The sequence below is a fragment of the Lampetra planeri genome, chromosome 8, assembly GCF_965212315.1.
Source record: "Lampetra planeri chromosome 8, kcLamPlan1.2.h2, whole genome shotgun sequence".
Taxonomy (NCBI): domain Eukaryota; kingdom Metazoa; phylum Chordata; class Hyperoartia; order Petromyzontiformes; family Petromyzontidae; genus Lampetra; species Lampetra planeri.
This window is the reverse complement of record NC_136114.1, coordinates 963608-979893: the sequence shown is the minus strand read 5'-3', so window position 1 is coordinate 979893 and position 16286 is coordinate 963608. Positions and strand designations below refer to the sequence as shown.

Genomic DNA, 16286 nt, shown 5'->3' with positions numbered 1-16286 from the left:
GCGTGTGCGGTGACGGATACGGGTGAGCGTTATCGCGCTGCGCACGCTTCCTCACCCACTCACCCCGGGCAGGCGCTGCCAATCAATGAGAGCCCCGCAGCCAATGTACACATTGGGCCAGGCCATTACGGGCGGCAGCAGCAGGAACGGTCTGCATTGTGTTCTGACAATGCGCGCGCGTTCAAGGTACCGTGCCACCGGTCCGCACATTGTTCGAGTCGCGTTTCCCTCTCGTCCAGTTACGCAGCATTCCCTAATTGTTGTGATTTTAGCAGCTGACAGGGTGATGCTGAAACCCGTGAGCGCACACATTATTTAGAAAGCTTCATTATATGCGTGCGCGCGTATGTGTGCTTTACAGCGATTGCTATTCATGAGATAAGCCAATATGCCTGGCAGCTATATACTTATTTGCAGCTTGAACACAACAACAGGAGAGAGAGAGAGTGTGGAGGGTCCGTGGAGAGGCGGTTAAATCACAATAGCCTCTCTTTTAGTGCTATCGGAGCCCCGTGCCTCGGCCGGATGAATGTGCACCTGGAGTCCTTCGCGTGCATTTTAAAGCCCAGCGAGATGTTTCCAGCGAGCTGGCAGGCACAAGCAACTCCACAGTCACAAGCAGCCCCGAACAACCCCCGACCTCCACGCGGAGGTCGGGGGTTTGCGTGTGCAAAAAATAAGTGAATGCCTCAGTGGGCTTTGTCTGGTAGGGTGGGGATGGTTTAGTTGTATCTTTATGTGCTTGGGTGATTTGTTTACCTTTCTTGTACTTTACACTACATTCGTGTTTTTGTACTGCTCGTTGTTGTCTCGTTCTTACCCCGTGCCCAGACTGCACAGCTGTGAACAAAGAGCTTTGTAGCTCATCGGATTCCTCCTGTAGTATAAATATTATCATTTTGATTCCGATTCTGACCTGGGGATGGAGATGCTTGCAGCGAAGGTGACGTGCATCTGTACCCTTCTCCCTCGTGCGGAATCTTCCCAGGAGCTGTGGACCTGACGCATCCTTGTACTCGTGACATTATCACCCTGAATCAATTTCAATGGTTGACTTCATTTTTACTACCTTCTCTTAACTTAACCACTGTCATGTTTACGTACTTTTGTGCGGTATTTTTGTATTTCTTCTGTAGCGCAGTTGCTTAAATGTGTTTATGTTGCCCTGATTTTTCTTGTTATTTGGTTTGTTTCTGCTCTGATTTCTCTTTGCTTCATTGTCATCACTTTGCCTTTGATTAAATCGATTTTGTCTTTTTTGGCGACTCGTCGACCGCTCGTACGCGTGAGACTCCTCTAATCCTCGTCTCTTGAGCTCTCACCTGGTTCAACAAAAACTTTTTTTTTTAACTTGCAGGTTATGTTTCCGCCCGCGGTAATTGCCTGCGACGGGGCGCTACTGTGCACGTAAACTCGAGTGGGAGGTGTGGGTAGGGGACCCCGGTGTGGGGCCGGTAATTGGGATTGAACGCGCTGCTGTACGGCTGAAGGATTTATCGCGACGCGCGCCTGAGTGGATTTGTTCGCGGGCGGTTTGTGCGGCTGCCACAGAGCGGGAGCGACTCGCCACCGAAGAGCGAGGAGGGCGGCCGGGAGAGCGGAGCCGGGGGCGCCCTGGGGACCCCCGAGCGGCGCAAGGGCAGCCTGGCGGACGTGGTGGACTCGCTCAAGCAGAAGAAGCTGGAGGAGCTCACGCGCGGCGACCACCACGGTGGGTGCGCGCGTGCGGGCATCACCTGCCTAAGTAGGTCACGCGCTCTACACGCCCTGCCGCCGACGCGCTCCGTACCCGGGGCGCGTTTTCTTTACCCCCAAAGGGCCCCCCCCCCAAAAAAAAAATGGTCAAGCGGTCCGGCAAAGCGGCGTCGCTCCGTGGGACCTCCGCGTCAATCGGCCTCCGCGGGGTTGACGCAGGGAGGACACCGGTGGTTGTGCAACCGGTGACTCAATCCCTCGCTCTCTGTCCATTGTTGCCGCATTGGATTTTGTCATTTGCGCCAACTCCACCTGTTTTCACTTCTCTTGCGTCCTGGGCTCTGCAGCCAACGGTCCACTTCACGGCAGACACATTTTCAGCTCGAAGGGTTTTTGGGCTTGGGAATTTCACGAGGGCTTCCTACAGCTGCGTGTGTCAGCCGCAATATGTCTTCAACTGGCCGTGTGCGCAACGCTAGCCAAAGGGCAGAGAACAGCCAACCTGCCACAATCGCATCAAGCCCTCCAGTTTAGCAGTAAAGGGATTTACTTGAACAATATTGGCCTCCCGAGAAGCCTGGCTCCCTCGACCAGGGGTGGGATATAAATATGTGTGGCGTTACTAAACCATCTGTACCATCTGTACCGAGCTCACACATCACAGACTCCACACAACAAAACCACCACCACGCTGATCAATAATGTAACTGAAACATCCTTTTCATTTTTTACTTTAAAAGATATTTTTTCTCTTTCAGGAAACATACCTGAAATTCATAGCGCATTATGGCAGCAATATTTTGCTTAAAGTGCTAATTTATAAAAAAAAAAAAAAGCTTGGGAATATTGAATAATAATTTGAACAAAGTATTTGGTGGTGCACAACGAACACAATACTTCGTGTTGTTGAGTAGAGTGTTGATTCCTTTTTTGTTGCGATTATATAGGCTTACAACCACCCAATTACACCACGAATGATGAGAATTGACACGACTATCAACGTTGTGTGTTGCTTATGTCAGGATAGGGCAGCCCCCCTGCTAGAGCCAGGCTCCCCCTCCTCTCCACCCATTCTCCCTCTCATCCGCTCCCCCCTCACAGCTCACCACTCACAGCTAACCACTCACAGCGTGTTCACACCGTGTACACACCACACACCGTGTACACACTACACACAGTGTACACACCACACAGTATACACACTACACACAGTGTACACACCACACACAGTGTACACACCACACACAGTGTACACACCACACACAGTGTACACGCCACACACAGTATACACACTACACACAGTGTACACACACACACAGTGTACACACACACAGTGTACACACCACACACAGTGTACACACACACACAATGTACACACCACACACAGTGTACACACACACAGTGTACACACGCACAGAGTGTACACACACACAGAGTGTACACACCACATACAGTGTACACACACACAGTGTACACACCACACACAGTGTACACACCACACACAGTGTACACACACACAGTGTACACACTACACACAGTGTACGTACACACCGTGTACACACCACACACAGTGTACACACCACACACAGTGTACACACACACAGTGTACACACACAGTGTATACACTACACACAGTGTACACACACACACCGTGTACACACCACACACAGTGTACACACACACAGTGTACACACTACACACAGTGTACACACACACCGTGTACACACCACACACAGTGTACACACCACACACAGTGTACACACACACAGTGTACACACACAGTGTATACACTACACACAGTGTACACACACACACCGTGTACACACCACACACAGTGTACACACACACACAGTGTACACATACACAGTGTATACACTACACACAGTGTACACACACACAGTGTACACAAACACCGTGTACACACCACACACCGTGTACACACTACACACAGTGTACACACACACAGTGTACACACACACCGTGTACACACCACACACCGTGTACACACTACACACAGTGTACACACACACAGTGTACACACTACACACAGTGTACGTACACACCGTGTACACACCACACACAGTGTACACACCACACACAGTGTACACACACACAGTGTACACACTACACACAGTGTACGTACACACCGTGTACACACCACACACAGTGTACACACCACACACAGTGTACACACAGTGTACACACACAGTGTATACACTACACACAGTGTACACACACACACCGTGTACACACCACACACAGTGTACACACACACAGTGCACACACCACACACAGTGTACACACACACACAGTGTACACATACACAGTGTATACACTACACACAGAGTACACACACACAGTGTACACACACACCGTGTACACACCACACACCGTGTACACACTACACACAGTGTACACACACACAGTGTACACACACACCGTGTACACACCACACACCGTGTACACACTACACACAGTGTACACACCACACACAGTGTACACACTACACACAGTGTACACACACACAGTGTACACACACACAGTGTACACACCACACACAGTGTACACACACACGCACAGTGTACACACCACACACAGTGTACACACACACAGTGTACACACCACACACAGTGCACACACTACACACAGTGTACACACACACACAGTGTACACACACACACGGTGTACACACCACACACAGTGTGCACACACACAGTGTACACACCACACATAGTGTACACACACAGTGTACACACCACACACAGCGTACACACACACAGTGTACACACTACACACAGTGCACACACACAGTGTACACACCACACACAGTGTACACACCACACACAGTGTACACACACACAGTGTACACACCACATACAGTGTACACACACACAGTGTACACACACAGAGTGTACACACACACAGAGTGTACACACCACACAAAGTGTACACACCACATACAGTTTACACACACACAGTGTACACACCACACACAGTGTACACACCACACACAGTGTACACACTACACACAGTGTACACACACACCGTGTACACATCACACACAGTGTACACACCACACACAGTGTACACACCACACACAGTGTACACACTAAACACAGTGTACACACCACACACAGTGTACACACACAAAGTGTACACACACAGTGTACACACTACACACAGTGTACACACCACACACAGTGTACACGCCACACACAGTATACACACTACACACAGTGTACACACACAGTGTACACACACAGTGTACACACCATACACAGTGTACACACTACAAACAGTGTACACACCACACAGTGTACACACACACAGTGTACACACCACACACAGTGTACACACACACAATGTACACACCACACACAGTGTACACACACACAGTGTACACACGCACAGAGTGTACACACACACAGAGTGTACACACCACATACAGTGTACACACACACAGTGTACACACCACACACAGTGTACACACCACACACAGTGTACACACACACAGTGTACACACTACACACAGTGTACACACACACCGTGTACACACCACACACAGTGTACACACCACACACAGTGTACACACACACAGTGTACACACACAGTGGAAACACTACACACAGTGTACACACACACACCGTGTACACACCACACACAGTGTACACACACACAGTGTACACACTTCACACAGTGTACACACACACCGTGTACACACCACACACAGTGTACACACCACACACAGTGTACACACACACAGTGTACACACACAGTGTATACACTACACACAGTGTACACACACACACCGTGTACACACCACACACAGTGTACACACACACACAGTGTACACATACACAGTGTATACACTACACACAGTGTACACACACACAGTGTACACACACACCGTGTACACACCACACACCGTGTACACACTACACACAGTGTACACACACAGTGTACACACACACCGTGTACACACCACACACCGTGTACACACTACACACAGTGTACACACCACACACAGTGTACACACTACACACAGTGTACACACACACAGTGTACACACACAGTGTACACACCACACACAGTGTACACACACACGCACAGTGTACACACCACACACAGTGTACACACACACAGTGTACACACCACACACAGTGCACACACTACACACAGTGTACACACACACACAGTGTACACACACACACGGTGTACACACCACACACAGTGTGCACACACACAGTGTACACATCACACATAGTGTACACACACAGTGTACACACCACGCACAGTGTACACACCACACACAGTGTACACACACACAGTGTACACACTACACACAGTGCACACACACAGTGTACACACCACACACAGTGTACACACCACACACAGTGTACACACACACAGTGTACACACCACATACAGTGTACACACACACACAGTGTACACACACAGAGTGTACACACACACAGTGTACACACCACACAAAGTGTACACACCACATACAGTGTACACACACACAGTGTACACACCACACACAGTGTACACACCACACACAGTGTACAGACTACACACAGTGTACACACACACCGTGTACACATCACACACAGTGTACACACCACACACAGTGTACACACACACAGTGTACACACTACACACAGTGTACACACACAGTCTACACACACAGTGTACACACACACCGTGTACACACTACACACAGTGTACACACCACACACAGTGTACACACACAGTGTACACACACAGTGTACACACCACACAGTATACACACTACTCACAGTGTACACACCACACACAGTGTACACACCACACACAGTGTACACACTAAATACAGTGTACACACCACACACAGTGTACACACACAAAGTGTACACACAGTGTACACACTACACACAGTGTACACACCACACACAGTGTACACACACAGTGTACACCACACACAGTGTACACACCACACACAGTGTACACACACACAGTGTACACACACACACAGTGTACACACCACACACAGTGTACACACTACACACAGTGTACACACCACACACAGTGTACACACATACACACACAGTGTACACAGACAGTATACACACCACACACAGCATACACACTACACACAGTGTACACACTACACACAGTGTACACACACACAGTGTACACACCACACACAGTGTACACACCACACAGAGTGTACACACACACACAGTGTACACACACACAGTGTACACACCACACAGTGTACACACACACACACCGTGTACACACTACACACAGTGTACACACCACACACAGTGTACACACACAGTGTACACACCACACACAGTGTACACACCACACACAGTGTACACAAACACAATGTACACACCACACACAGTGTACACACACAGTGTACACACCACACACAGTGTACACACCACACACAGTGTACACACACAGTGTACACACCACACACAGTGTACACACTACACACAGTGTACACACCACACACAGTGTACACACCACACACAGTGTACACACTACACACAGTGTACACATACACACAGTGTACACACCACACACAGTGTACACACCACACAGTGTACACACACACACAGTGTACACACACACATTGTACACACCACAAACAGTGCACACACACACACACACACCGTGTACACACTACACACAGTGTACACACACACACCGTGTACACACCACACACAGTGTACACACCACACACAGTGTACACACCACACACAGTGTACACACAGTGTACACACGCACAGTGTACACACTACACACAGTGTACACACACACAGTGTACACACCACCCACAGTGTACACGCTACACACCGTGTACACACACACAGTGTACACACCAAACACAGTGTACACACACACACACACAGTGTACACACCACAGACAGTCTGCACACACACAGTGTACACACCACACACAGTGTACACACCACACAGTGAACACACACACACACTGTGTACACACACACAGTGCACACACACACACAGTGTACACACCACACACAGTGTACACACACACAGTGTACACACCACCCACAGTGTACACACTACACACCGTGTACACACACACAGTGTACACACCAAACACAGTGTACACACACACACACAGTGTACACACCACAGACAGTCTGCACACACACAGTGTACACACACACACAGTGTACACACACCGTGTACACACCACACACAGTGTACACACCACACACAGTGTACACACCACACACAGTGTACACACTTCACACAGTGTACACACCACACACAGTGTACACACACACCGTGTACACACACGCACAGTGTACACACACACCGTGTACACACACACAGTGTACACACCACACACAGTGTACACACACAGTGTACACACACAGTGTACACACACACACAGTGTACACACCACACACAGTGTACACACTACACACAGTGTACACACCACACACAGTGTACACATAGTGTACACACCACATACAGTGTACACACCACACAGAGTGTACACACTACACACAGTGTACATACCACACACCGTGTACACACTACACACAGTGTACACACCACACACAGTGTACACACCACACACAGTGTACACACCACACACAGTGTACACACCACACACAGTGTACACACACACACCGTGTACACACTGTACACACACACAGTGCACACACACACAGTGTACACACCACACACAGTGTACACACCACACACAGTGTACACACACAGTGTACACACACACAGTGTACACACCACACACAGTGTACACACCACACACAGTGTACACACACAGTGTACACACCACACACAGTGTACACACCATATACAGTGTACACACCACACACAGTGTACACACCACACACAGTGTACACACACACAGTGTACACACCACACACAGTGTACACACACACAGTGTACACACTACACACAGTGTACACACCACACACAGTGTACACACCACACACAGTGTACACACAAACAGTGTACACACCACACACAGTGTACACACACAGTGTACACACACACAGTGTACACACTACACACAGTGTACACACCACACACAGTGTACACACCACACACAGTGTACACACACACACAGTGCATACACTACACACAGTGTACACACACACACCGTGTACACACACACAGTGTACAGAACACACACAGTGTACACACACACACAGTGTACACACCACACACAGTGTACACACCACACACAGTGTACACACAAACAGTGTACACACCACACACAGTGTACACACACAGTGTACACACACAGTGTACACACCACACAGTATACACACTACACACAGTGTACACACACACCATGTACACACACACACACAGTGTACACACCACACACAGTGTACACACACAGTGTACACACCACACACAGTGTACACACCACATACCGTGTACACACTACACACAGTGTACACACACACAGTACACACCACACACAGTACACACCACACACAGTGTACACACACAGTGTACACACAGTGTACACACAGTGTACACACCACACACAGTGTACACACTACACACAGTGTACACAAACACAGTGTACACACACACAGTGTACACACCACACACAGTGTACACACCACACACAGTGTACACACAGTGTACACACGCACAGTGTACACACTACACACAGTGTACATACCACACACAGTGTACACACACACAGTGTACACACCACACACAGTGTACACACACAGTGTACACAACTGCACACAGTGTACACACACACAGTGTACACACCACACACCGTGTACACACTACACACACCGTGCCCATCGATGGCTTGTGTTGCTATCGAAACGTCGTGATTCATTTTGTTTTCTACCTACGTGACTTTACCGAAAGAACCAAAGAGTATGGATTCCTGCAGTCACGAAAGCTTCAAATCAAAGTGATATCTACTCTGTTCAACTCCATCCCCCCCCCCCCCCATCTGCGTTGGTTGTTTCTTTATTTCACGTCGTGGTCGTGTCGCGTATTTGAAATAGGCCCCTTTGGTCTGTTTCGGCTCTGTGCAAACAGAGACTCCTCGCTTCATGGTGGGCACCTTGGCTCAACGTTGCCTCGACGTCGCTGGCTTTAACCCGGGGAAGTCTCGGCCGAGTCTCGAGAACGTTTGCAGGAGGAGGAAATGTCACCGCGCGCGTGTCCCTGACCCTAACTTGAGTCATTTCAGCATCGGAATGCTTTTCCATTGCCTGTTACATTGCGTGGTTCGCTGTCGCTCTATGGGGAGGAAACCCATGCAAAACAGGGTGGGGACAGACGGAAAAGGTGCCCATGTCAGGAATCGAACCCAGGGCCCTCCTTGCTGTGAGGCAAACATTTTTACCACTGGTGTTGCCGCCCTGCCGCTCAAATACATACACACACATCATGTTCCCGTGTGCCCGAGTGGAAGAGCCACGCGACTTAACACTGCCGTCGTTATGATGTTGAGAACGAGTTACTCAGGCTGCCACTTGATGCTAATGAGAGGAAATCCGTGAGGGTTATTACTTCTGCCGAAGCCAAATCACCCCCTGCACTCTCCCCCAATAACAAAGCGACTCCCTTTCAGCAATCAAAAACTGCTCGCAGGTGATTGCCTGAGCTGCGAGGCTGCTGCCAAGCCGACAGCACCAGACAGACACGGACACCATCATCGCCTGCCGCAGCGGCAGCGGCAAGGGCCCCGTGAGAGCGGCACCGCTGCAGGCCACGCGCCTCCCTCCTCCTCCGTGGGCAGGCCTGGGACCCAGCGCGGGCCTTTTGAACATCCAAGGGACGGTGCCGTTAGGGCCGAAGTGGGTTTTGGGTTCGGGTGTGCGGGAATTGATTTGTTGCCGAGATCTGACACCGATATTGTGTGGGACTTCATTGCGGTTGACCGCGCGGTTTTTGAAAATTGACCTCGGCTGACCTGAGCCTCCTGTCTACCTTGGTTTGGTCGATGTTGTGAAAGGTGGCCACCGCGTGCACACAGTTTGTATCGGTGACCCCGTGAACGATTGGAGTGACTGCGCTTGGACTCCCAACATATTTAGAGAGGGCGACTAGTCCACCACTTTTGGTTGAATGCCTTTTGGTGTCACGCGCTATGCGATTAGCAAAGACTGATGATTGAGGCTGGAATGATGTTGAGCACGTTTGTCTTCGTACGGTACGACAGAAGTTCAACATACATACATGTTATCGGTTTATGTGGGTTTTTTTACAGACATTAGGATCTTGATTGAAGCACAACTTGCAGTTAGATTTACTGTATACTGCATATACAGGGCGCTTCAAAAATATGTTAACACTTCCGAGAATTTGCAGCAATACCACAAGAAATGTGCCTCCGGGCTCTGGAGACCACCTGGAGAAGACTCCAGGCACGCGTTGACGATGAATGCGAACAAGTGGAGACTCTTTGACGTTTTGAAGCAATTAACATGCAGTTGTTATCATGTTACAGTGTAGTGTCCGTTCTTTTTCCATTAAAAACGATAGTCCCATGTAAATGTTAACATGTTTTTGAAGCACCCTGTATATGGATTGCCTCTGAGCAGAGCCCATTGAGTGTAGTAATTCAAACGTGTAAAGTACGAGAACACGCAATACAGCAGAAGACATTCATGCAGCCTGCAACAAACATATCTAACAATACACAAAGGTGCGCAGCATTGCATCTTTTAAATGTTTCCAACCTCATCTGGACCACCAGTTCAAAAGAACTGAATGTGTGGCCATGCCTGAAGTCGTATTATTGTTGCATTCAGGAGAGTGCTCATGGTGTCAAGGTACAAGTCCTCTCCATATATGAGGCTCCCAGAGGCACATGCTAGCGGTGAACAATGATGCCTGAACTGTAGTTCACTACTGCCTGCTGTTGGGATGGCCACATTTTCTCAACTCTTTGAAGTGGTGGTTCTAAACAACAACATGGTTGCATAGTCAGTTATTTTGTGCTTGTGATCCGGACAAGGCGGAGAGCTTTCGCACATGCAATGTTGCACACCTCTGTGCGTATCGTTAAATCCAGCCCAATAAATCTAGAAGGATTATTTTCGAGGGACACCCGGATTTCATTAAATAAGTTCAGCAAATGCCAATGTGTAAGCCGCGCATACATTCTGAATATTATATATTTTTAAATGTAATTTAACGATTGAGCATTTAGTTTACATATACACTGCAGATGTTGTGCTTAGATTGTTGTCCTTCGCCCGCACCTCCGATTAGCACAGTTGGCTACGTACGGTGCAAAAGAAGTTCAACACGCAGTACACACGTAGACGCGGGGGTGCCAAGCGCGTCACGCGATGCACAAGAGCTCTGTGGGCTGTGACGGTCGTCAGGTTGACTGAGTCGACATAGGGCGGTGCGTGTTTCAAGAGCTCCGTGGATTTCGATACCGCGCGTGTTTCATATTCAAGTAGCTGCCATGCCATCTGCCATTTTGAGTATTGGGAATGTATTTGTTGGTGTTAGTTTTTGAAAGCAGTTGCCAATGAGTGACTCTGACCGCTCACTGTGACTTAACCGCTCACTGTGACTCTAACCGCTCACTCAGTGGAGATTGAGTAACAAAGCATGGAGCAGACAATGAACCTCCTTCCCATATTTGTCTCTCCGCGTAAAAAATGTTAAATATTTTCTTACACATACCATCAGCCACACAGCCATCCATGAGTGATTTTAAGCAGGCCCGACTGCTGCTGATACATTGTAACTGGTTTGCCTGTGGGCATAGCGATGTAGTAAAGTTCTAGGTTCACAAGAGTTGAATGTAGGCTTTCTGAACAAATGCACACCGGTGCAATTTCTCTTCTCATTGACACGGATGCAGGGCGGATTATAACGTTCACAACGGTGGGGTTTTGATGGACACTAAAATCCATGGCAGAATGGAAAGCCAAGTGTAAGCTGTTGTACAATGGGGCCAATTTGCCCGCAACATTGCCCTGATCAATAGTTGGCATACAATTAGAGATGATAAGCTGATTACACGTGGACAAGAGCAAGGATTTATTTCTGTACAATAAGCCAAACGTTTCAGTGTTTTGACGAGGTTATCTACGGCAGATAACAGTCGCATGGCCGTCTCGTTACACGGGGACCGACCGTGGTTTTGAACAAACGTTAGCGGGTTTTTTAAAGTTAACCGTCGTGGTTTCCTCAATCATTCCGTTAAAAGCCTTCGAGAGATATGAGCTCGATAGATAGTAGCTCGAGAGATATAACCTCGAGAGAGAGATTAGCTCAACAGAAATAAGCTCTCGAGATATAAGCTCGAGATATATAAGCTCGAGATATATGAGCTAGAGATATATAAGCTCTAGGGATAATAGCTCGAGAGATATAGGTCTTGCCATATAAAGAGTTTGGCTGTAAGCGAGCGTCAGGGGGCGCGTTAGCGAGGTCCCGGTGTCCAGTCCCCCGCTCGGCACGGGAGGAGCGCCGTCCAAGGGCGCTGCTGCTGCTGCTGACCGTAGGTGAGCAGCAGCAGCAGCGCCACGTGCTTCCTCGGTGCCTCTTGGGGGGTTCGTCGTCGTCCCTTGCCCCCCCCCTCCCGCTGTGCGTGCGAATGCCGAGGCACCATAGCTGTGACGCGGGGATGCCACGCACGGCGCCGACGAGAGCCGCCAACCCTGGCGGGCACCGCGGACTCCCCCTGCGCCGTTCCACCCCCCTCCTGCCTCCCCGTCCCAGCTGAAGCGCTCTCGCTGTCGCACACAAACTGTGCACAACGAGCATGACTGCGAGTTATGCTTGAATCTGAGTTCTTTTTTGTCTTTTCACTTAAAGTGTGGCAATTATATATATTTGTTTCATATGCACGATGTCAATGGCTAATGTGTGAAGTCCACACAGCTTGACCTCTCAAGCCCCAACCCTGATCCTTGTTATGGCTGTGACCGGCCTGATGGCCGCGTTGTTTGGTTTGGTGTTTGTCCCTCAGGGTCTGTTCTTCTACTCTGTGTTTAACTCGTGAATGGGGGCAGCTTTAGCTCGTAAAAGATCTGGGAAAGAGCCGAGGGGCAGGCAGGGTGCGGGGGATTCACTGTGTGAGGAGTGAGCACGCGTTAGGATGAGGAGGTGGTTTGCAGCCCACGTTTAATGTACCCTTTAGAAGTTCTTGAAAACGCTGTTGACTGGTGTGCCATCATCATAATTGTCAGCCATGATCGATCCACTGCTGGATGAAAGCCTCCCAACGCCGACCCCGATTGCGCACGCTCCTGCGCCGCTATCCTGCGCACGGGAGGCTCCCGTAGCTCCCATTCCACGGTGGTCGTCCTCTCGGCAGCATCTCCTCCTTCGGCTGTCACTCCTCAACCGGCCTCCTCCATCTACTTTCCTCCTCCCTTTGCCCCTCGCCTCTCTGCACCCAAAGAGTGGTCGCATAGCACCGGCGTTGTTAAGGCGAAGCGCTCGCTCAGCGATCGCTACGAAATCCACGCGCGCTCCCTAGTTCGTTATAAATTCTGCACAAGTAAACAGACGAGCGCACGCGTAAACTTCCCTGGCGACTTTGACTCCCTCGTGCACTTAAAATGAGACGCTGTGGGGGGTTGGTGGTGGGGGGGGTCCGTTTGGGCCTCCCTTCAACAACGCCGCTTGCCTCCTCGACCGTGCGGAGAGCGCCAGGCAGCGTTGCCCCTCCGTCGTGCCGTTGTTGCTGCTGCTGGATCAAAATGTTTTCAGTTTCATAAAATCCGCATCGAGGAAACCAGAGAGACCCCCTGACGTCAGCAATCCGCCGCCCCCTCCTGAGCCGCGTGAAACACAACAAAAAAACTAAACGCAGCCGATTTTGACGTCGATCGATTGCTGGTTCAAGGTCTCTCCCGTGCCGCCTCGATCGAGGAGACCGTTTGACCATACTTCACCGGGGCTCTCCCGTGACCGGTCCAGACATTGCTTTCCCACTGTTGGTCGCGAGCTGTAATGGAACTTGGGAAGGCAAGTTCGTGGCAGCGCGATGCGCTGACCACCGCGCCACCGCTCAACCCAAGTTGACGTCAAGATTTGTGTCAAGCAGCAGCATCAACCTCGACGACACATAAAGCGGAACCCTCTAAAGCAGGCTGAGCGTTGAAAGACGTCAGTTTGGTAGCTTCTGTGCATCACAACCCATCTGTGCAATCAGCTGTAGCAGCAGTAGCAGCGTACCGGTCGTTCGCTCGCAAGTTCCCGTGAAAGCTTCTTTCTCGCCTCTCTCTGTCCACTCTTATATCGCATCAACACCGCCCCATCTGAGCGTCGACTCACCACAGCCCCTCCCTTCCCCCTCCACCACCTCTTTCTCTCTCTACGTTGTGACCCACACCTCACTCGCTCGTCCCGCCAGTCACTGCACGCTATCCCCCCCGCCACGTGCCATCATCGAAGCCTCGCGTCATCCCAGCTGAGTGATGCAATGGACGGCTGTGACATCGTGGGCGATTCTGCCATCGGTGTCGTGCAGGAGGCAACGCGCTCAGAGCGCTTCTCTCCGTCGCAAGTTCCCGAGTTGATTTCGTGCAACCAAAGTGGCGAGAAGTCAAGAGGTCAGGATAGAGCCTCATTTGCAAGAGTGACCCCGGGTCACTCAAATTACAAAAAGCAAAACAAATAAAGTCAAAGTACATCAATGCGGCGAAGCGAAATCATCATTTAAACAAGCCTGGTTTGAATAAGAAGAAGAAAACATTATCACAGGGCGCAATATATTGTTTTTTTCTTTTTTAAAGATACTAATAATAACTATCAAAAACCGTAAGCATCTTTGTGGAGAAGATAAATAACAATATAGATAAGCAGACAATGCAACACTGCTGTCTTGAAATAATGCTACTTAAAATTACGTACACCCAGAAGACCGCGCGGCAGATGGGTTTTGTATGAAATACTTTCATACATTTGTTTACGTGGAGAGACGGATATTTGAAGGGCACGTAGTGTCTGCTTATTTGTTTTGTTAAATTTAAAAGAGTTTTCAAGCAAATAAACCAAACATTGTTATCGCGATCTGCGTGTTCACGATCCCGTATATGCAGGCACATGTTTTGGATCCGTTACATTCAATCACCCATCCATCTATCCACGTGATCTTAGAATGTGAAACCAAGAGAAGTTGTTTACTGCGAGGCTGCGTGTACCGGTTGTATGCAAAATTACCCCTAGCAGTCCGTCAAGTACCCCGATGTAGGGAGGGCAGCGAGGCACTCGTGCAGCAGTAAAGCCACCGTGCCAAATATCTAGATACGGGAGGATCAGCGGTGCAGTGGTTAGCGCACTGCGCCATGAACCTGGCAATTACCGGCCACGGCTACCATCGGTGGCGATATCTGAACCGGTCCTGACCCCTCCCCCCATCCCCTCCTCCGAAGCACCCTCTACGCCCCCACTTCAACGACCCGCGCTGACCAGCGTGGTGAAGTATGGCCAACAAAAACAACAACAAAAAGCGCACGCCGACACGGCGTGGGAAGGCCTTCGACCCAGCGGTTAGACCGACGTCTCGTGATGAACGGAGAACGCGCGTGAAGTTGTGTCGCGCGCGGGCTCGTCACGGGGTTCAGCGAGCGTCC

At 49.8% G+C, this 16286-nt stretch overlaps 1 protein-coding gene across 1 annotated transcript in view; it reads left to right on the top strand.

Annotated features, from left to right (window-relative positions):
- The first annotated feature begins 525 nt into the window (after window positions 1-525).
- The window catches only part of LOC144720439 (transcription factor SOX-5-like), a 236143-nt gene continuing 220382 nt past the window's right edge, over window positions 526-16286 (top strand). Inside the window, exons 1-2 of the mRNA XM_078597241.1 lie at window positions 526-551; window positions 1491-1711. Coding sequence (XP_078453367.1) covers window positions 526-551; window positions 1491-1711 — 247 coding nt within the window. The remainder of the gene's footprint in view (window positions 552-1490; window positions 1712-16286) is intronic.